The sequence below is a fragment of the Mastomys coucha genome, unplaced genomic scaffold (assembly GCF_008632895.1).
Source record: "Mastomys coucha isolate ucsf_1 unplaced genomic scaffold, UCSF_Mcou_1 pScaffold12, whole genome shotgun sequence".
NCBI lineage: Eukaryota > Metazoa > Chordata > Mammalia > Rodentia > Muridae > Mastomys > Mastomys coucha.
In genome coordinates this window covers 7,881,605-7,904,705 of record NW_022196894.1, presented here as the reverse complement: position 1 = coordinate 7,904,705, position 23,101 = coordinate 7,881,605, and the positions used below count along the sequence as shown (strand labels likewise).

At 46.4% G+C, this 23,101-nt stretch overlaps 1 protein-coding gene and 1 long non-coding RNA gene across 3 annotated transcripts in view; one reads left to right on the top strand and one right to left on the bottom strand.

Annotated features, from left to right (window-relative positions):
• Positions 1-21,083, bottom strand: part of Snx29 (sorting nexin 29) — a 460,893-nt gene extending 439,810 nt beyond the window's left edge. The window contains exons 1-3 of the mRNA XM_031364585.1: positions 20,970-21,083; positions 5,156-5,217; positions 2,715-2,767 (exon numbers count right to left, since the gene is read on the bottom strand). Coding sequence (XP_031220445.1) covers positions 2,715-2,767; positions 5,156-5,217; positions 20,970-20,976 — 122 coding nt within the window. The 5' untranslated portion in view covers positions 20,977-21,083. The remainder of the gene's footprint in view (positions 1-2,714; positions 2,768-5,155; positions 5,218-20,969) is intronic.
• Positions 21,084-21,130: 47 nt separating this feature from the next.
• Positions 21,131-23,101, top strand: part of LOC116085350 — a 6,771-nt gene continuing 4,800 nt past the window's right edge. The window contains exon 1 of one of the 2 annotated variants that reach the window (XR_004116511.1): positions 21,131-21,346. This is a non-coding gene — a long non-coding RNA (uncharacterized LOC116085350). Of the gene's footprint in view, positions 21,598-23,101 lie in introns of both variants that reach the window. The other variant, XR_004116510.1, reaches the window with a different exon arrangement.

The following is a 23,101-nucleotide window of genomic DNA, read 5'->3' as shown; positions in this document are numbered from 1 at the left end:
AGGGGGAGCGAGAGGGAGAGGGAGAGGGAGAGGGAGAGGGAGAGAGCTTGTTCTCTCTTTTCACCATGTGGATTATGTAGATTCTTGGGGTCAAATTCAGGTGATGAGGGGCCACAGCCAGAGTCTTCACCTGCTGAGTCTTCTCAGGAAGGAGAGGACTGACTTCTACAAATGGTCTTCAAATTTCAGTGCACACATACTACACACACTAAATAAATAAGAAGCAACCCTTCTACCCTCAAAGCTCACAGGCATGGAGATGTCATGGACACTGAATACCTACTACAGGATGACAGGACACACATTCCTTGGAATACAAGATCTTTCCAGAACACCGTTTAGGTGCTATGGCTATGCATAAAGAAATCTGCTGAGCTCAGCTGTGGGAATGGGCTACTCAAATATCTCCAGACAGCTCCCATGTGTCGGGGGTGAGGACAAGGTATTCCTGGGCCCAGAGAGCCAGAATTAGAGATAAGAAGGGGCCATGGCAGCCATCAGGCTGTGCAGATACATCAACAATCAATACAGCCAAATATCCATGTGGACTCAGAGCTGGCAGCGTGATGACAGAAGACAGATAAAAGACTCAATAAAACACAGAGATGCACAACTTGTTAGATGTTCGGTGTAACAGAGGGAAACCCAGGAAGGGAGAGATGAGGGCGGTACTTGACCTGCAATGGGCTCTGTGTACTGCTTGAGCTGGTAAAGCCTCACAGAAAAAAAGAAGTGATGTCAGATGGGAAAGGGGAAAACAGGCTCACAGGGAGGGTTAGACACTTAACCAGGCAGGGCTGAGGAAGAATGTCCTCTGGCCTCTCCCTAGGCCACAGGCCATGTGACATCACAGAACAATTCCAGGAAGACTGGACACCCGTGACCTCAGCTGGGCCAAGTGCATGCAACCAGCCACCATGAGAAATGTGGACAATTTGTTAGCCCCTCCTGGGCCGCAAGTGTCACTGATAAGCTTAAGGGCTTTCTTTCAGCATAAAAGGGACACATGGTAAAATGTATTAAATATATTGAACAAATATCAAGAAACATTAAAGTCCTGTTATTATCCTGAAAACACTTCTGTTCAGATCGTGGTGATCTGGGGGTGGAGAAGGTGAGTTTTTGCTGTAATTGTTGCTTAACATCAATGTGTGTTCGTATACTTTTATAGCTTGCTCTGGTTACTGCTATGGCATATGTATGTTTACTTCAAAGATAATTTCTATTACATTTTACTATGTGTGTATATGCGTCTGTGTGTCTATAGGTGCACACATGCCATGGCAGATGTGTGTCAGTCAGAAGACAACCTGCAGGAGTTGATTCTCTCCTTCTACCACGTGGGTCCGTAGGATGTATCATCTGCTGTGCATAGGTGCCTTTACCTGCTGAGCTATCTCATGGGCCCTACATGCAGAATTTTTAAATTACTACATATGCATGCTGTGACGGTTTGTATAGGCTTGGCTCTGGGAGTGGCACTATTCGGAGGTGTGGCCTTGTTGGAGCAGTTGTGCCACTGTGGATGTGGGCTTAAGACCCTCACCCTAGCTGCCTGGAAGTGAGTCTTCCACTAGCAGCCTTCAGATGAAGATGTAGAACTCTCAGCATCTCCTGCACCATGCCTGCCTGGGTGCTGCCATGCTCCTACCTTGATGATAATGGACTGAACCCCTGACCTGTAAGCCAGCCTCAATTAAATGTTGTCCTTTATAGGACTTGCATTGGTCATGGTGTCTGTTCACAGCAGTAAAATCCTCAGACACATGCACTTCCTACCTAAAGGAAATTCTATAAAAAACATTTTTTGATTCTTTGCTATGTTTGTGGGGTTAGGAATTGAACACAAAGTTTCATACATGCTAGAAATGTACACTTAACACCAGGCTATTTTCTGGTGGTGGTTTGGTGGTTCAGTTTGGTTTATGTGACAGGGACTAAGCTGCCTATGCTGGCCTTGAACTCACAATGTAGCCAAATGGCCCATGCATTCATGATCCTTCTAAGTAGCTGAGGTTACAGAGCTGAGACACCGGGCCTGGCTTGAACATCACTCCATCTTATAGATGCATTGTACCTGATTGCCTATTTGCTAATCACTGAATATTTAGGTTTCTGAGTTTTCCCAATTATAAATCATCATGGAAATAACTTTATATTGAAAGGTACTTCAAGTAGAACAGATTTCTAGAGGGAGAAGATAGAAATTTAGAAGCATGTCAATAGATGGTGGCAATCTACCCACAGTGGAAGCTGTCATTGCCCCTCCTGGCTGCAGAGGCAGATACAGCAGCCTCCACTTCTTGGCACCTTTTCCTTAATGGTGAAGCGGTTTTGAAAATACCTATAAGGTAGGCATAGGTTTGCAGACCCAGGGCCGGGAGAGCTAAGTCAGCAGGAGGTTGAATCCATTAACAGTAGAGGGGGAAAGGTGAGATGGGTGAGCAGGTAAGGGCACTCGCCACTTAAGCCTGTCCACCTGAGTCTGACCCAGATGCCAAGACGGAAGGAGAGAACCAACTCCTGAAAGTTGTCCTCTGACTTCCACACATGTATTGTGGCTTCTGAGCACTTGCACTCAGACACACTACAATAAACTTAAAAAAAAAATTAAAGAATAGCATGGGCTACATAGTAAAACCATGCCTCAAAAGGGCAACTAAATAAAAAATTTAAGAAAGAGGAGGAGGAGGACAAAGGAGTGACATACTCACCTGCTGTCTGAATCTGAGGCGATCTCCTTTCTCCCTCCAAAGCGGATCTGGCACTGCAGAGAAAGAGATTGAGATTGAGATGGGCTGAAGGCTGGAATGGCCGAACGGCAGACATCACAGAGTAGCCGCACGGCTTCAGATACATATAGCAGGGTCGGAGGCCAGAGTGGCCCAAGCCTGGTCATTCACAGAGGTAAGAAGGAGGCCAGCACGGCATCCCCAGACTCCTCTATAAGGAAGCCCTGTCTCCCTCTTGACTGGGAGAAGTGAGTGAACTAGGCAGACACGAGTGCAGGCATCACAGCTACTCAGAAAGCCGCAAGAGCAGCAGCAGCTATCACAGCGTTCTTGCTGATGGCACTGAGAACCTCTAGGCCTCTGTGCTGATGTCGCTTCTTGACAGAGCCCCAAAGTAGGTAAACTGTGTCAAAGGACAGCTGCCTGGGTAAGCCTTCAGACCAGCCGACTCAGTGATAAGCAGTTCTGCCAGGCTGAGTGAACTGGAAAGCCACCTTTTAAAAAACAGACCTAAGCCGGGCAGTGGTGGCACACGCCTTTAATCCCAGCACTTGGGAGGCAGAGGCAGGCAGATCTCTGAGTTCGAGGCCAGCCTGGTCTACCGAGTGAGTTCCAGGACAGCCAGGGCTGCACAGAGAAACCCTGTTTTGGGGGAAAAAATAAAAAATAAAAATAAATAAAAAAATAAAAAAACAGACCTATAAAGCCTATCCTGTCCATCTTTAGCCATAAAGACTGTCATCCACTGTGCCCCCAACCTTCACCATCATCCATCACCTCTTTCATTGTTGTTTGCTCTTAGCCTCACTCTATATCCCTGTGTACTTTTTAATTATAGGTAAATGTTAGATATATCAATAAATATCAGTAAATCTGGCTGTTATTTTAGATAAATGCAATAGTTCAACTCATCAAAATAATTAATTCAGCAGCTCTGAGTAGAAGGCCCGTTTTTGTCTAAGTCCTACATGGAAGCTTCTGGACCCACTTCCCTGTCCTGCCCCTTCTTTGATTTTCCAGATTAAACACAGACCAAACTCTACCCATGTTACAAGTGCAGTTCATCCAGCATCCCTGTGCAGAGGAAAACCCAGACTCCAGGGAAGAAGAGGATTGTCTCAGTCTTACACACACCTTGACCAAAGCAGCTTAGGGGAGAAGGGTTTACTTCATCTTATGCTCCCATATCACAGTGCCTCATGGAGGGAAGTCAGAGCAGGAACTGAAGCAGACGCCATGGAGGGATGCTGGTACTGGCTTACTCTGCATGGCTTACTGAGTTTGCTTTCTTATGGCACCTAGGACCACCTGCTCAAGGGTGGTGTTTGCCCACTGTGAGCTGGGCCCTCCCATATCAATGATTAATCAAGAAAACGCTGTACTAACTTGACTACAGTCAATTTGAAGGAGGCATTTTTTTTTCTATTGAAGTTCCTCTTCCCAGATGACTCTAACCTATTTCGAATTTAAGATCTAACCAGCAAAGTGATGCTCTGAAAGTCCGACAGCTGAAAGGAGATGGGACTGTCTGGACCCATTCACCACATCAGGCTCTCTCAACACTGGATTCTCTGAGCCCACTTCAACATTTAACCCACAACCTTTTAAACTATGTCCTTTCTTATAATGACAGAGAAATAAATGTCAATATTCTCTTCCTAAAAAGGGGCTCTTCAAATCTCAGGTTTGGATCTAGCTCTCTTGCTTATTGACTGTGACAGCCTAAGTGAGCTGCTGATCTTGGTGTCTCAGTGCCCTGACCTCCTCAGTGAAAACAATCGCAGTAACTCCTCTATCCAGTGCAGAAGGACATCACTGAAAGCACTCACAGAGAGCCAGGCACAAGGCAGACACGTGATGACAGCAAACATCACAGTATCAGGCAAGCCAGTGCCCACAGCCAGCATCAACGGCCCAGCAGCATAGCCGGAAGCCAGCAAAGCTGCTGGCAACGGAGGTTCCTGGGTATGGCCTTAGGCCTCAGGTCTGTGTCTGCACTTTTAGGGTCCTAAGCCCAAGCCAGCACGTCTGAAGAGCTGCCCTAGAACAAATCTGCTGGGAACCAAACTCTGCAATGAAGACTGTCAATACTAAAGGATGGAGTCCCCTAAAAATTCTGGAACCCCACACCAGCGACTTCCTCCATCCCCACTCTCGCTGCTTCCCCTGCTCTGTCATTCCCTAGGGAGAAATCTGCTCAGCCATTCTCAACTACAACTGGACATGGTGATATACACCTATAATCCCAGGATGGGAGGCTGAGGCAAGAGTTCAAGGCCAGCCTGGGCAACTTGGTGCTACCCAGTCTCAAAACAAGCAAACACACAAACCATTTCCAGACACAAAATAAGCCTGTGCGCAGAGAAGGGGAGAGCTGACCTCAATGCTGACTTTGGACACTCACACAAAGGCTGTGTCCTTACCTGCTTCACTGCATCCAGCAACCGCTCCAGCAGGAATTGCCTTCTGTCATCATTCTGCGACCCTAGAATGAATGGGGTTTAATTACTTCTATTTGGCAATTAGACTCTGATTAAGACTTTCTGACAAGAGATGCTGAGCATAGTGGCACATGTCTTTCATCCCAGAACTCACAAGGTAGAAGCAGGAGGATCTCTGCAAGTTCGAGGTCAGCTTGATTTACCAAGCTAGCAAGTTCCAGGATATCCAGGACTATATAGAAAGACCCTGTCTTTAAAAAAAAAAAAAAAAAAAAAAAAGTTTCTGACATCTGACATGATAGTGTATGGCTATCCATAAACACGATCAGTCTATTTATCTTTAACAAAATAAGTAGCCAGACCAGGCACCAACAATCTACTGCAATGAGTGCAATGTACACTCCATCACAGGAAGTTTCTCCCGACTTAATTAATGTGTCCCAAATGGTCCTGATTGCTCTGTTGTGACAGTACTGGTACTGCAGGAAATTCAAGTGTCCCTGGCCTTTACTCACTGGGTGCCATTAGTGACACACACAAAACTGAGTTGGCTTCACACATTACCATATGTGTCCTGGAGAGTAGGGCTTCCCTCTTGACAGCCAGGAGTATAAAATAGCATGTGAGTCCCCAGGATGGCAAACCCTGCCCTAGTTCAGGGCCGCTTAGTTCCTTTTCCTCTTCTCAGCAATCAAGGCTGACCTTATAGAGTCAGCCAGTGATGTCTGGGGATGTGGCCCAGTTGGTAGAATGCTTGTCTAGTGTGCATGGGGCCCTGGGTTCAGCACTTCATGAACCAGAATGGTGGGCACACCTGTAATCCCAGTCTTGGAAAACAGAAACAGGATGATGGGGAGTTCAAGATCATCCTCAGCTACACAGGGAATTGGAGGCCAGTCTGGATTACCTGAGACCATCTCAAAAAACAAACAAGCACCAAGCTTGGCCAATGAGAATCAGGCTGGAGTACACTTGGAGACTTCTGGTGGGCTGCACCTTGTGAAACTAGGAAGGGCCTCGAGCCTTCCTCCACCCTCATACCTGACTCTTAAGCATTTGGAAAGAGCAGAGCAGTCCTCTGCCCATTAAACCACATACCTGGAGGAAAAGCTGAAAGAATCACAAAGGCGCTAATTTGCTAAGCCAATACTATAAATATTCCTTACCATAAAGCCACATTTGTCTAAACCCAAATAATTCCCACAAGAACATGATACACACAGAATTTTTATTAAAAAGGACTGGGGAAAAGGACCTTCAGCAACAGACAGACCACTAACAGATGGTCACAGAGGCCCATAAGAGGCAGGATGGCACCTATCAACAAAGTTAAGTCTGTGGATAACAATGCCCTAGCCACAGAGCAGTTCCTCTGAACAGGGATGGAACTGCTCACCAGGGGCTGGTGTTGGCCACAGCAGGAGGAGTGGGAGAGACATGGAGGTGGAATGGTGTAGAGTCACCTTCTCACAGAGCTAACATGTATTAGGAAGAGTCAGTGCATGAGCACACTGAGAGTCATGGAGACAGGAAGAAACAATGAGGAAGGACAGAAGCCCACAGAGGCCAGCACAGTGTAGGGGCTCTCTGCACACATGACATGTGAGCTGAGCCCTTTAAGAAGAAAAGCAGCAGCCATGAAAACACATGGAAGGGTCCATTCCAGGCAGAGCAAGTGGATAGGGGAGAGGCTGAGGCAAGACAAGCTCAGCTTCTTGCCTTGCAGGGATAGGGGCAGAAAGAAGGACCGTAAGACGGGACGAGAAGTTGACTGGGGTGAGGGCAGACAGGAGGACCATCAGACAGACGGGCACAGCAGCTGGTCATGAAGGGTCCTTCCCAGAAGGCTACAGGCTAAGATTCTGCTTTAACCTAGACACTAGCTGGTGCAAGTATGACTGTGATGGACAGCATTGCCCCTCCGAAGCCTGTGCTGGACTCCTCACATCACAATGGCTGCTTTCCTCCAGGCCTGGAGGTGAAATGGAGACACTGAAGAAAACAAGTCCTGTTACTGGAAGAGCCTTTGATAAGGTCAAGCCTACACCGCATCCTCACCAGGCAAGAGAGCACCTGGAAGGGCGGCTCACGGCAGCGCAGATGCTCCAGCACATCCTTCACAGCTGTGCCTCCACAGCTCTCTTAACAGAAGGGTTGCTTTCTGCCCCTCCCTCCCTCCCAACACCACAACGGAAGGAAAGGATGGCTTTCTTCTTCCTTTTTCCAAGTTCTATTCCTCACACTGGACACAAACAACTAGAAATGACACCTTCACCCTAAAAATGCTTCTACTGTTTTTTTTTCTCATAATAAAAATTTATGAGACTAAAAAACAACTAAAAGACAAATACAAAGAAAGAAAGAAAGAAAGAAAGAAGGAAGGAAGGAAGGAAGGAAAGAAAGAAAGAAAGGAAGGAAGGAAGGAAGGAAGGAAGAGAGAGAGAGAGAAAGAGAGAGAAAGAGAAAAATATCTGTACCATCTCACTAGACTGGCATTCTAGCCAACCTACTATTGTTAACTGTGTGCACTTGAGAGAGCATGTATGTTTATGCATGTTCAGGTACACGTGTGTACATATGCATTGGGACACCAAAGGTCAACCTAGATGTCATTCCTCAGGAGCCATCTACTTAGTTTTGTTTGTTTGTTTGTTGCTTTGAACAGGGTCTCTCACTGGACCATAGGCCTTACCGTTAGGTTTGGACGGCCATCCAGTGAGGCCAGGGACCTATTGCTACCTCCCCTGTGAGTATATTCCACTACGCCCGGCTTTTTCACATGGTGCTAGGTACCTGAACTCAGGTCCTCATGCACCCTATGAAAACACACCCTGAGGCTGAGCAGGTCTCAGCTTAGAGGCTTGCTCCCTGCCTGTGATCTCCCCAGGAATGAATCCCAGTGACACTATCTTGACCTCAGCAGGGCACCTGTGGCCATCTTATCCCTAAAAAGATATGAGAAGAGAGTCTTCAGGACACAGGACAAACAGGTGACTCCAAGGCCACATATCAGTAGCAGGAAGTCGAGAGAGGTCCCAGGCTGTGAAGGGAGTAACATTCAGCACGGAAGTCACAAGACATAAGTCCTTATCCTAGTCAGGCTACTTGCTGGCCATGTGACAGGGCAGTCACTTCCCCTCTCTGAACACTGGTTCCTGCATTATATTGTGAGCACTAGCCCTACAGTATCCAAACAGAAGGATCCTTCACAGACTGGCAAGCAGAAAACACAAGATGTTTCCTCACCTTCTACAAAAACACAAGGTGTTTCCTCACCTTCTACAGTAACAAACCAGAGAATGCAGCACTCGCGTACACACACACACACACACACACACACACACACACACACACACACACACAAGCCCAGAAGAGCCCTCCAGCTCCCAGCATCACAGCCACACAGGAAGAGTATTGAGTTAACACTACCCAAGTCCCAACTGTGGGTCACGTCAATAAATGACCAGTCTACACCATCCTTGACCAGGAAAGGAAAAGGGCTCACTCAAGAGACAGAACTAAGTCTAGGGAAGGAGACATTTATGTTGGCACCACATCTGTCTGTGACACACCTGTAACAACAGTCCACTACACACCCTGAGCCATTATTGCTCAGTTACACCCCAGAGGTGAACCCTGGTCTTCCTGCCATCCCCAGAGACAATTTCCACTAACCAGCAGATGCTGATAGATCTCTGTCAAAATGAAGGGACTTGGGTCAGTGGTGGAACACTTTTCCTGGGTTCCATCCCCAGAACCCCAGAGAATGCCCCCAAAGCTCCACACCCAGAACCCCAGAGAATGCCCCCAAAGCTCCACACCCAGAACCCCAGAGAATGCCCCCAAAGCTCCACACACGATATCACATATTCATATGAAATGCCACAACACAGTTCAAATAGCACCCTGTGGCCTCTCCTTGTCCCTGTCCTTTTAGAAGTAAGATTTAATATCTCGTTTAGATTTCTGATAGGTTCAAACCATGTCCGACTGCCACTTTGGTGACAAGAATGAGAAAGTGGGAGCTTGAGCTATCCTCCTCAGACTGGGAAAGAGCAGACAGATAAGCCCAGACAGGCTTTGGAGGTTAGGGGCAGGAACAACTTCTCTGTGGATGCAGGGTTTCCTTTAGGGGATGAACACGTTTTGTTTGTTTGTTTGTTTGTTTTGTTTTGTTTTTTTGTTTTTGTTTTTAACAACAGGACAGAGGTGCTGGTCACACATTATAATAAATGGTGCTGGTTGCTCAACTCTGCATCATACTGATAAATATTTTATGGGAAGGCCTGCTACAGGGGGAAAAAAACCATATTTCAATGCAATCAAACAACTACAGGAGGATTTCTCCCAAGGAAGGAGCACCAGCTGTACCTGAACTCCCTCTTACACACATCTAGTTTCCTAGGAAGAGCACCTCTCTGGTGGTCAGAGTCTCATGGAAAAGCACAGAGTGCTCAAGTTTGAGGGTTCAGGAACTGTTGAGGGGCCTTACTGAGGAGCAGGTGTCAGTAGCCCTCACAACCAGGGTCTATTCCCCTCCGAAGGGCAAGCAGCAGGGGATGGAATCTTCTTTCTGGAGATGTGGTCTCATCTAGCCCAGGTAGGTCAGGAACTGGGCTGGGCAGAGGATAATCCTGGTCCCTGTTCTAACTATAGCATGCTGGGATAGCAGGCTTGATGTGTCTCCTGCATGCTAGGCCAGCACTCTCCAGTAAAATACATCCCCAGCCCCCTAGAGACTTTTTGTTGACTTGTTTGCTTGTTTGCTTGTTTTGGACACAGGGGCACCGCCTAAACTGAAACTCACTCTGTAGACCAGGCTGGTCTCAAACTCACAGAGATCCCCCTGCCTCTGCTTCCCCCGTTCTGGGAATAAAGGCATACGCCACCATAGCTGGCTGCACATTTAAATTGGTAAACTATCCTAGGAGGATTGTCATGAATTTGGAATCAGCCTGAGCTACACAATGAGTCCTAAGCCAGCCAGAGCTACAAAGAAAAACCCTCTCCCTCTTCTTCTCCCTCTCCCTCTCCCCCTTCCCTCCCCCTCCCCCTCTCTACCTCCTCCTGTGGTAGTAGAAGTAAGTAGAGACTAAGCATGTGGCTGAAGACCTTGATGTGCCCAGGACAAGCCCAAGAGTCAAAGATGCAACAACTGAAAGACTAAGATCTAAAGCTATGTTGGGTGGGTCTTGCCCTGAGGTCAACACTCTCTATCTTTATTCATTTAGCATTGGGCTTTTTTTTTCCAACCTTTTATCTCCTTGAGCACTGGACTTAATCCCCTTACTCTTTCTGGTATTCCTTTTCTCCTCAAACTGTACAAACAACAACAACAACAAATCTTTGTGCCTCTCTTTGTCCAGTTTGCTCCTTTTTGTTATAGATCTGCCAAAGAATAAGTCTTGATGCCAATATATCATACACACACACACACAGATCTCTAGGTCATTTACTAACATTCTTCCCCTCTAAAACTTCTGAAGGCTGGCCTACAATTCAAATTGCTCTCACCACTGCAGTCTCCCACGCTCCTACTAGGATGGCCCAGCAAGGCCCATGTAAAGCTTCCACTGCTTTCCTAGTCCAAAGTCCAAGCCTGTCATGGTAAGACCCCAATCTGGTACAACTTCTGTTCTAGTCACTGTTCTATAGCTGTGCAGACATCACCATAACCAAGGCAACTCTTACAAAGAAAAGCATGTAACTGAGGACTTGTTTATATTTTTAGTTCATCATTAATACCACAGGGAATGTGGCCAGGGGAGAAATGGCATGGGAGAAGTAGCTGAGAGCTACATCCTGAGCCCCTGGTGGTGGGGGTGCTGAAATGGGCTTTTGAAGCCTCTACCTACCAATGACACATTTGCTCCAACAAGGCCATGCCTCCTTATCCATCCTTTCAAACTCAGTGGTGACCCAGCATTCAATACATGAGCCTGTAGGGACCATTTTTATTCAAATCACAGTCATTTGGAATGTTTGCTTTAAAAAATAAAAACAAAGCCAGGCAGTGGTGGCACACACCTTTAATCCCAGCATTTGGGAGGCAAAGGCAGGCGGATTTCTGAGTTCAAGGCCAGCCTGGTCTACAGAGTGACTTCCAGGACAGCCAGGGCTGCACAGAGAAACCCTGTCTCGAAAAACCAAAATAAACAAATAAAAATAAAAATAAAAAAATAAAAAAGATGAGGGAAGAAAGGGCAGAATCTCAGCTATATAGACACAATGGAGGCCTGGGGATGTGTCTGTTGGCAGAGAGCCTGCCCTCCACACAGGAAACTCTGAGTTAGATCCCCATGCATGTGTATACCACAATGTAGGTGCACATCTGTAATCCCAGGCTTCCTGACTCTAATCAGGAATTCAAGGGCCATCCTCAGCTTCATAACAAGGTCATGACCAGCCTGAGCCACTTGACACTGTTTCAGAAAAGAAAAATAAATGAGCTGCAGAGATGGCTCAGAGGCTAAGAGCTCTGGCTGCTCTTGCAGAGGACCCAGATTTGATTCCCAGCACCCACACGGCAGCTCACAACTACCTGTAACTCTAGCTCTAGATGATCTGATGCCCTCTTCTGGCCTCTTGAATATCTCCTGCACAGACATATATGCACCAAAAACAAACAAAAACTCCATATACATATAATAAATCTCAAAAGTGAAAGGTTCCCTCCCCAGGGAAAGAAAGGACTCAGGCCAGCAGGCAAGGGAGCTGGTAGAAGAAGCACCTGAGCCAGTCAAAGCCAGAGAAAGGACCTTACTTCCACAGGCTTCACACTGCCAGAACTCTCACCCAAGCACCAAGCACAGCCTCTCCGACCTTAGTGAACAACATCTCTCAGTCCTCCCAGCTTCTCTAGAACAAAACCTAGGCAAATTTTGCCCCATTAAGGTCTCTGCTCAGACATCACACACACACACACACACACACACACACACACACACACACACACACACACTAGGAGGTCTTGCTGAGGCCACATGCTTGTGCCTCCTCCACACGGACAGACTATACATACAACTCTAGGGAAGTGCAGGATACAGATCTGGTCCAGCAGATTCACAGGGATGAGCTACAGGATGGCTCCACATCAGCCAGCCCCTAACTTCCCCTGGCGTACTCCTGACTTGGTGTCACTTTGACAGGATGGCAGCCAGGAGCTACCGGCAGCCCTCTTGACTCTGTGAAGGAGAGCTGGAGAGAAGCATTGTCCTGCTGACTCCCTAAGCACCTAGATCCAGAGAAACCTGAAGCCAGAAAAAAATGGCCCTAAATCTTTTGATTACATAACTCTACATAGTCCCATGTTGCAGACCTCAGTTTAAACAATTTCTGCCACATTCGACCATAGCCAGCAAAGTCTTTCTCCCCAAGCTGACACCATTCAACAGGCACCAATGCTATACAGCCCTTTGCTGGGTGAAAAGGGACAGATGGAGTTGCTATCCAAAGAATGTTTTGGATACGCCTGCCATTACTGCCACTGGGCCTCACCTCCCTGGCAGCATTTCATACTAGTACAACTGCTTGGGCACAGAAGCAATCAGTGCCAGCTCTGGGAAATCAGGTCAGAGACATAAGGCAAAGAAAGGAAGGCTACTGTGATGGTTTGAATAGGTATGGCCCCGACACACTCATGTGTTCACATGCTTGGCACCATGCTCACGGGGGTGGCACCATTAGGAGCAGTGGCCTTGTTGGAGTAGATGTATCACTGTGGAGATGGGCTTTGAGGACATTTATGCTCAAGGTACACCCAGTGTGGCAGTCTCTCCTTGCAGCCTGGGAGTCCAGATAGAGAACTCTCAGTCCTTCTCCAGCACCATGTCTTCCTATACACTGCCATGCTTGCTGCCATGAAGATGATGGACTGACCCTCCCAACTGTAAGCCAGCTCCAATTAAATGTGTTCCTTTATAGGAGTCGCTGTGCTCATGCTTCACATCTCTTCACAGTAACAAAACCCTAACTAAGACAGCTACACTGTCCTGCACACCACTGTTTACAACACAAAAGTAGAAGAACAGAAAGGAGAGAGAAGGCCAGCTAAGCCTCAATGCAATCCATAGTTAAATGTGCTACATGCAAACGGATTGCTGCAGGTCTGTACGGCCATAACTCTGCCAGGGTGCAGTCCATAGAGCAGCATTTTATCTTGAAACCTTAGAGATGAAAGCAAAACTAAATTCTATGGTAATGATAAGATGACCTGGGCTATATCTAGGGTTTCCTCAAACTTATTTCTTTTCCTTTTTGTTTTTAAAGGGTATATTTTATTTATCCCAGGCTTACCTTGAACTTCTGATCCTACAGGTGTGCACCCCACTTGTAGTTTACACAATGCTATGGATGGAACCAGAGCTTCAGGCAAGCTAGGCAAGTGCTCTACCCACTGAGCCACGCCACCATCCTTCTTTCTTTCTCTCTCTTTTTATTTTCTTTATTAGAAAGTAAAATATTTTCTTTTTTTACATTTCAAATGATATCCCCTTTCCCAGTTTCCCCTCCAAAAAAAACAACCCCTATTCCCTCCCCCCTCGTTCTTTCTTTCAATGTCTTCATTTTATGATCAGTTAGGCATTTTCTCTCTTTGAAACACTCTCACTATGTAGCCCTAGCCTGAAACTTGATACATAGACCAGCCTGGCCTCAACTCACAGAGCTCCATCTTCCTCTGCTGCCCAAATGCTGGGATTAAAATGTGTGTCACCAGGCCCAGCCTTAGTCCCAAATTTCAAGAATGCTAACAACTTGGCTCTCATGAGACATTTGGAACCTAGGCACACAGCAGCAGGAGTGGTCAATGGCATTATTCCAGACCACTGACTGCAGAGGTGTTACACCACTTCTGACATTGGAACACTAACATTCTCCCATAATTCACCATCCCTGTGACATCATGAAGAGGAAAGATATTAATAGCCTCTGAATGAAACCATAAACATTCTTTTTCCAGTCACTGTTTCAACTCATTCCAAGAACAAATCACTTCTGGACAGGGCACAGCCAACAACCAAGGAGAGACCTGTGATCTTCAACTTTCCAGAAAAATAAGAAATTGCCAAGACGTACACACATAAGGAGCAGTGGTGACCTCTCTTGGGCAAACTGCTCTGTCAGGTTCAGTGACTTCTTGGGCCCCGACTTTCCTACCCTTTGAACTGGGATTCCAGTGTTTTCCTAACACTAGGGTTCCTGAGAGCTACTAATGGAAAAAGTAAAATGCATCCTTGGACAAAAGATAGTGATTGAGAACAATAATGACCTCTGCTTTCCCATGGAGAGCAAACATGCAGTCTAGAAACCAGAATCCCTTAGCTTCTAGAGGCCAGCAGTGGAGGGTCCCTGCCTACTGAGTTCTCCAGGAAACCACCTGAGCACTCCCTATCTAAGAGACACCCAAGTGGGTCTTTTTCTCCTGGTATCTTTCCTCCTGGCATTTTGTTTACTTCTACAGGCAAATGTAAATCTACAATGGCTGTGTTGGATGTATGTTGAACTGCATTGAAGCATATATTTTACATATAATTCTATACCCTGCATAGGTTTTTTGGTTTTTGTTTTTTCTTTTTGAAACAGAGCCTCATGTACCTAGATTGTCTTCCAACTCTGTATGTGGCAACAGATTTACTTGAACTCCTGATCCTTCTGCCTCCACCTCCTGAGTGCTGGGACTATAGATGTGCCGAACCAAGCCTGGCTTATGTAGAGCTAGAAATGGAACCCAGGGTCTCATGCATGCTAGACAGACACTTAACCAACTGAGCCACAGCATCCTCAGCTCCATCCTGTTCTAGCAGAACACTGACATTTTAACTAACATATACACAGCAACCTGTGAAGAAGTCTATGCTCTTCCTCTTAACATTGCTGAGGTTTTCTACGAGAGGTCATACCACATGGTGTTTACACATTCACCAATGGGCCTCTTCATTGTTTCCGGCCTAGTAATAAACTATTATCTAGTGTATGTATTATCTAGTGTGTGCATAATCTATCTAGTGTGTTCATTACCAAGTATGTGCATCACACTTCCTGGATACTTGCACATAATGTTCTCAGCCTTGAACCCATCTTTTTTCTGCTTCTATTCAAACACTTTAAATGCAAGAATAGAGCAGAATCTAATGGCTAATTTATAGGATGGACAAGAAACTGAAAAACATGTTAAGCCACACCAAAAGGAAACAATCAGCAAAATCCTACAAAAAATACACAGGACAAAGGAGCATGTGTCCTTCAAAGACAACTGCAAAGAGCTTATAGGAGGGAACTCTGAGCAGGCATCCCTGGAGAGGCTGAGGCAGAAAGAACTAACTGGACTTTGAGGTCAGCCTCGGTTACACATCAAGACACCCATGGGCCAGGCAAAGTGGCTCAGGGAGTAAAGGTGCTTGCTTGCAAGTCTGAAAAACTGGGTTTGATCCCCAGAACCACCATAAAGGTAAATGGAAAGAACCAACTCCACAAAGTTGTCACATGACCTTCACATGTGTACCATGGCACCCATGTACACACACACACACACACACGTTCTCACACACTCATAAACATACACACTCACACTCACAGACACACACACACACACACACACACACACACACCATTTTTTTAAAGACACTGTAAACATGTCTCAGTCAGTAAAGTGCACATTTTTAAATAAATAAATAAAACTAGCCACATGTGGCGGTACACGCCTTTAGTCCCAGCAGATGAGGCAGACCTCTATGAGTTCCATGTTGCTTGTAATACTGGTGTTGAGGAGGCAGATGGGCAGATGCCTGAGGCTTGATGGCCAGCCTAGTTTAACTGGAGAGCAGCAAGTTCAGTACAAGATCTGGTCTCAAAACACAGACAGAAAATGATTGAGAAAGGCAGAAGTTGACCTCTGACCTCCATACACACAAAGACACAAAGACACTGTGCCTCAAAGGATGATGGGATAGATAGATAGATAGATAGATAGATAGATAGATAGATAGATAAGTCATGCTCAGCATAAAGACCCACAACTGTAATTCTGTATCACTTAAGAGGTAGAGACAGGAGGATCAGGAATTCCAGGCCTGCTTCAGCTACACAGCAAGTTCAAAGCCAGCCTGAGCAACATAAGATCATATCTCAATAAGAGAAAGCAAGAAGACAATTGACAAAATGGGAGAGAAACTTTGTAAGCATACTAATAAAGGAATTATACCTGTAAATTACATAGAATTCTGGAAGCTCAACATTAAGAGACAAATGGTCCAACTGAAAAGTAGACTGATGGCAGTAAAGGCTCAGTAGTTAAGAGCACTGGCTGAGCTTCCAGAGGACCTGGATTCAATCCCCAGTACCTACATGGCAGCTCAAAACTGGTTATAACTCTAGCTCCAAGAAATTAGACACCCACTTCTGATCTCTGAAACACCCAGGCACACATGTGGTGCACATGTATACGTGCAGGCAAAATACCCACACAGATAAAATATTAAAATGAGAAGAAGTTCCATGGACAGATGATATAAACAGTCATTTCTCCAGAGAAGATATGGGCTAGGCTGAGAAAGTCTAGGCATTAGGAAATGCAAATCAAAACCACAAACAAGTGTCACTTCACACCCATGCCAATGCCGGCTACCATGGTGCCCTGGGACAGAAGAGCAGACTAGACTCCTCAGCTGCTTCCATACAATGCAAGGCCACTCTTCCCCTCATTACCCAAGAAGAATGGAAACTGGAGCCCCACACAAGACTGTACATGAGCTCCACAGCGGTACCCTTCTAGGAACCAAGTGCGGACCCCCCAAAGCCCAGCCGCTGTATGTAGACAAGGTGAGCAGTACCTGTGCAACAGAACCACTTGGGCCACGGGAAGGATAAACTACGGGTTAGGCTGCTCCGTGGCTGGACCCTAAGGAAATTATACTTAGTTAATAAAAACAAAAGTGCTACGATTTCATTTACATAACATACAAACAATAGGAAAATGCAGAGAGCCAGGCATACACCCCCATACTTGGGAAGTAGAGGAAAGGGGAATCAGAGAACAGAGACTTATCCTGGGCTGCATACTAAATTCAATACCTGCCTGGACTACATAATACCTTATCTCAAAAGAATAAGAAAAAAAATTCCAGACACAGAAAATGGAATAGTTGCTAAGATTGAGCAGAGGGACATGAGCAGCAACTGCTAATGAGCCCAGGCTGTCTTTCTGGAGTAATACAATGCTTCTAATGATCACAGTGAGGTTTGAACAGTTCTGTCACAGCACTAAAATAAACCTTAAAATCTCTTTCCCAGCCAGGCAGTGGTGGTGCACGCCTTTAATCCCAGCACTTGGGAGGCACAGGCAGGTAGATCTCTGAATTCAAGGCCAGCCTAGTCTACAGAGTGAGTTGCAGGACAGCCAGGGCTACACAGAAAGAAACCCTGTCTCTAAAAGCAAAATAAGAAAAAACAAAACTAAATTCTCTTCCAAAGACAGCTAAATTATTTAAAAGAAAAGCCACCCTTAGATCTGAATTGTAAGATTACACCACAAAACAAGATTATAAAGCAAAGAATTAAATGTGAACATTAGATGGTTAGTGCTATTGAAATATCACTGGTTCCTAACAGGATTACAAAATGATTTACTTTTTAAACATAATATGAGAAATACCTATAAAAGTATTTTCAGTGGCATGCGACCTGAGAGAAAGGTAGAAAGTAGGCAGGGATACCAAAGAGGTAAGATATAGAGTTCGTTATACAATCTCACTTTGGCAGTGTCTGAAGTAAGCCTCCCCATCCCTCACCCCCGAATTTTTGAGTCGGGTGTCGGTTTTGAGACCAGTATACACTATGTATCACAAGCTAGATCAGGTGATCTATAGACCTAGCTGACCTCAAACGCAAAGTAATCCAGTGTTGGGAGTATTGCAATGACAGACGTGAGCCACCGCCACACACCTGGCAGGAAAATCTTCTTGAAAAAAATGGAAATGTCTCCTGCACTTAATTTCATTAAGCATCAATTATCAATCCCAAGGCAGGTAGGATGGGGTCATTTTCAACCACAGTCTTCAAGAAACAAAAGTACCCTGAACTTGGACACAGTATGAAGCACATGTTTAGCAGAATAGGGCCTGGGTTTGACCTCATACGAGCCTTCCCACCCTCATGAATCAATGATGCTATTTCAAAAAGGAATAAACTCCAAATCCAGGCTGAACCCTGACACGGCACTTAGTAACAATGGAACAAAGGATCTATATGAAACATCCATAGTAGGAAAATCCAGATGTGGTATGCACTCTGCACTGGGGAGTAGTGGGGAAGCTCCTGCCTCCAGTTGCTCTTTCCAAAAAGGCCATTTGGTCTCTTCTACATGCTTTGTTTGGCTTGAGACCTAATGATTTTTTTTTAACTTCCTGAAACTTCCCTTAAATTTTTATTACACTTGTATTTTTTTATCTTGTGTATCCATGAGCATACCACAGGGTTTCTGTGGAAGTTAGAGGACAACCTGCAGGAGTCAGCTCTTTTCCTATCATGTGGGTCCCAAGGCCAAACACAGGTCATTAGTTGGCTACAAATGCTTGAGCCAGAGTTTTGATACTAAGTGTCGCCTTGAAAGATAAACTTGCCAATTTCCTTTGCTTTCTCAATTTCAGTTCCTCCTCTAATGAAAGTAAAAGAATTTCTACTCCAGACATCTGGGTCTATAATGGCCCCTTGGTCACATTAAAACGAAGAGGTTAGGACTAAGGGTATCTGTGGTGAGAGGACACAGGCTCAGCATACATGAGGCTCTGGGTTTACCCCTTGGGATCACAAAGTATTTCAGAGTGCCTAGTTCCCACCATCTTCCCAGAGAGACTAAGAAGCAAGTCTATCCCCACTCTTCACTCAGTTTTTATGGAAACAGTAACAATGAGCCCTGTTAAGGGACTTAACACCAATCACTTAGCTGAGCAACCAAAAGTCATCCCTAATCTAGGAGGCAGATGCTATTGTGTATCCTTGCTTTGCTGCAAATTCCACCTTAGTTGTTCTAACTTACACAGCTTTAAAGGATGGAGAGATGGCTCAGTCAGTAAAGTGTTTGCTGCTTAAAGCATGAGGATCTAAGTCAGGATCCCCAGCACCCATGCCTGGCATGTAGTACATACTTCTAACTCCAGTACAGTGGGCTGAGGCAGACACAGGGGGATTTCCAAGACTCTATCTAGGGCCAGACAGTCTAGCTGGAATGGTGAGCTCTGAGGCCAGTGAGAGACCCTATCTCAACAAATAAGGGAGCAATACAGAAAGACAGCCAACATTGATTTCTGACCCTCCTACACATGTGCACATGCAAGCACTTGAACACACACATACACATGCAAACACATGTGCATACACGTACTAAATTAATTAATTAAAATTATACTGGTTTATGTGGTTGAACATAACACACCAGTACATTTGAACCCAGTACATTGAGCTCCCTCATCTTTTGGTGGAGGACAGCACACACGTTTTTGTTATAATTAGTGTTCGAGGATCTGAGACCTTAAATTAGACCCAGTAATTTGCTTTGGCAGATGAAGGTAAACTGGAAAACCCCTCCATTAGTCCCCTCAATAAGACCACAGTTCCATAAACCTTGCTCTTGAACAACAAAAAGCATCTAACATTTTTTTAAAGATGCACAGAAATAATTTAAAAACTAAAAATAAAGACTGTTGTTCTTTGCTCCTTTGCCCTAGCACCCTCTCCACCCCATGAAACACCTGAATGAAAGTCTAGAGACTAAAATCCAGCTGCACCATGAGGAAAAAACAGAAACTATGAGGGTAGGCGGGTCCTCCTAAGGGAATCAGATCCCTGTGTCCAGCAGGAAAATCAACAGACAACACAAACCTTTCCTGAGTCACTCCCATCTCCACACGCATCATCCAGGAATGACTTAGCACCCAAGCATCATCGGGACTCCTCAGGGGGAGGCTTGAAGACACAGACTCCCACGAGGGACTAAACTTCAGTGTCACTAAGCACAAGCCATCACAGGCACCTGCCTCTCACTTCCAGACTCCCCACCCGCTCCACCTCCCTGCTGGTGGTATTAGCTTGGGCAACGCATCAGCCCTATTTAGGTTTAGCATTGGGCAAGAAGGAAAGGGCTGCAGGACACAACCGGAGACTTCAAATGATGAGCTAGAGGAAGAAATGGAGAGCACTGGAGCATGAACCAACAGCCCAAATACAAAAGGCACAACTGGGATAGGGACGCTGCGAGGCTAATGGGCCAACACTGGGGACACAGGTGCAGGGAATAAGAGGGAGGAAGACAAAGCTGCCCTAACACTGAGACCTCTGGGGACCTGGAGCTGTCATTCTGGTGTCCTGTGTGACAAGGCTGTCGGGATCTAGAGATGCTCTTTGCCTTTGGAGAAAAAGGAGTCACTGGGTATAAGAGACCTGGAACAGAAAATGACTAAAAACCAGAGGCTGGTAACTGGAGCTGAGCCCAGGAGAAAGAGGGACTAAGGCAAGTACCAGAGATCTGAGAATCCCGGGTGTGGAAACCTGTCAAAGGGATGGGCGGTCTAGAAGGGACTGGGGAGCAAGCTCTGCTCTAGGAGTTGGCTGTCACTGGTGAGGCGGAGGGACAGGAGCGCCAGCCCCGGAATAGTGGGAGCGGTGCAGGAGACTCCGGGCCAGGGCTCCGAGACGACGAGCGAGCGACCCCGCGGGGGCCTGCAGCGTGCGAGGACACCCGCCCGGAGCGTGCGGCTGCAGTGGCGCCACCGGGCGGGTTGACAGCAGCGGGGCGGCCACTCACCGCTCATGTTGCCGCTCCCGGGGCCGCCACCTGCCTTGCCGCCGTCGCCGCCGCCGCGTCTGCAGCCGCCGAGCTACACACAGGCCGGGAGAATGCGCGCCCCGCCCGCTGGGCCCGCCCCGGAAGCAAGGGCCCTAGGAGGGCCCGCCTCCCGACCCGGAACTAAAATACTCTGGCGAGTCGAGGCCCGGAGGTGGCAGGAAAGGGAGTCGGCTCCTCACAAAATAAATGCCTCCCAGTCTCAGAGCCAGGAAGAAGACATCGGTGTAGACTGAGGTTCGGACGGGGATGCGAGATAAGCGTACCGAGAGCCTGGAGTGTGTTGCATGTCCGTCAAACCAGCACTCGGAAGAAGGCAGGTGGATCAGAAGTTCAAGGTCAACTTTGAACTACATAGTGATTTCGAGACTAGATTGGCCTTCTTGAGACTATTTCAAAGAGAAGAGAGAGGAGGAAAAGAGTAATGGGCCTGCAGGGCCTGGTGGTACAGGCTTTAAATCCCAGAATTCAAGATGAGTCAGGAGCCTGAGCTACAAGAGTTCAAGAGCTGAGGATGTAGCTTGGTAGAGCACGTACCCTGCACGCATGAGGCCCAAGCTTCAGTTCTCTGTACAAACAAAAACAAAAGGTGAATTCAGCCGGGCAGTGGTGGCGCATGTCTTTAGTCTTTAGTCCCAGCACTTGGGAGGCAGAGACAGGCGGATTTCTGAGTTCGAGGTGAGCCTGGTTTACAGAGTGAGCTGCAGGACAGCCAGGGCTACACAGAGAGAAACCCTGTCTCTAAAAACCAAAAAAAAAAAAACCAAAAAACAAAAAAAAGTGAATTCAAAGCCGTTCTGGATAAATTCAAGACTCTCGAAATCAAAAGTAAAAACAGGGTTAATATAGTCCAGTAGCTGTAGAAGCATGTGCAAGGCCCTGGGTTCAGTCTCCAGCACCACAGAGTCTGTGTGTGTCATTGCATGTGTGTAATGGGCCAGTGTAGCAGATTAGCAATCCCAGAAGATCTCTCTTTTAGGACAAGCCCAAGACAAGTATTCCAGAGGGGACAGGTCAAAGTCCGTCCCTGGAAGGGTCAGTTGGAGTGCAACATGATTGAGAAATGGATGTTGAGAGGCAGGATGCTGAAAGCTAGGGGCGCCTTTTTGCAGGCAGGAGAGTTTGTACTTTCTTGCTTGCCTCGTGATGGATGCAGGAATGGAAGGCCATTGCAAGCACGGTGATGCAATCAGAATTGGACTTTAAGAAAAACTTCACTTGCAATCCTGGTTTGACAATGCACACCTTTAATACCAACATTCACAGAAGAATCAAATCACGACCTGAAGCACTTGGGAAAATGTGTTTGTGTGTGAGTGTGTGTGTGTGAGAGAGAGAGAGACAGACAGACAGAATGAACTTTCTAGAATGAGAATGAATTGTAATGGGCCTGAGGAGAAGAATGGCAGTGGGTTAGGGAGCTACAAGAGTTGTCCAGGTGACTCTGGGCAACAGAGAGGAAAGGTGGATGAGTACTGAGAGAACACAAGAGTTAAATTCACAGCAACTATGAAGTCCAGGGTCTTTCCCTATTTTAAAGCTGGAATTGAAAGACTATTTTCCCTGCTGAGTATGAGGCTAAGGCTGGAGTCACCCAGCCTGGGGAACTTAGACTCTTGGTCAGAAATATGAAAATAATGAAGAGAGCTAGAGGCTGTAGCTCAGTGGAAAGGAAAGGGAGGCAACTAAATCATGCAGGCTACCCTTCACCAGTGGTCTTGAGCCCTACAGATATTTCACATGGGTTTAGCTAAAGTCTTCCACCTTCCACCCTGTGAGAACACAGCCAGCACTCAGCAGATGCTAGCATCTTAATGTGGTGCTCTCCAACTCCACAAATGAGGCAGACCAAGTGTGGAACAGGTGATGCATTCCTATAATCCTGATCCAGAGGCTGGGGCAGGAGAATTAAGAGCTTAAGGCTAGTTTGTAAGGAAAATGATACATTTTGATACTTCATACATTACCAAGCCTCAAATGTCTTGCTACAGTTTCACAAAATAAAACATTCACTCCCTGGCTATTACCTTGCTCAGACTCATTCAGTATCTCCTCTCCTCTCCTCTCCTCTCCTCTCCTCTCCTCTCCTCTCC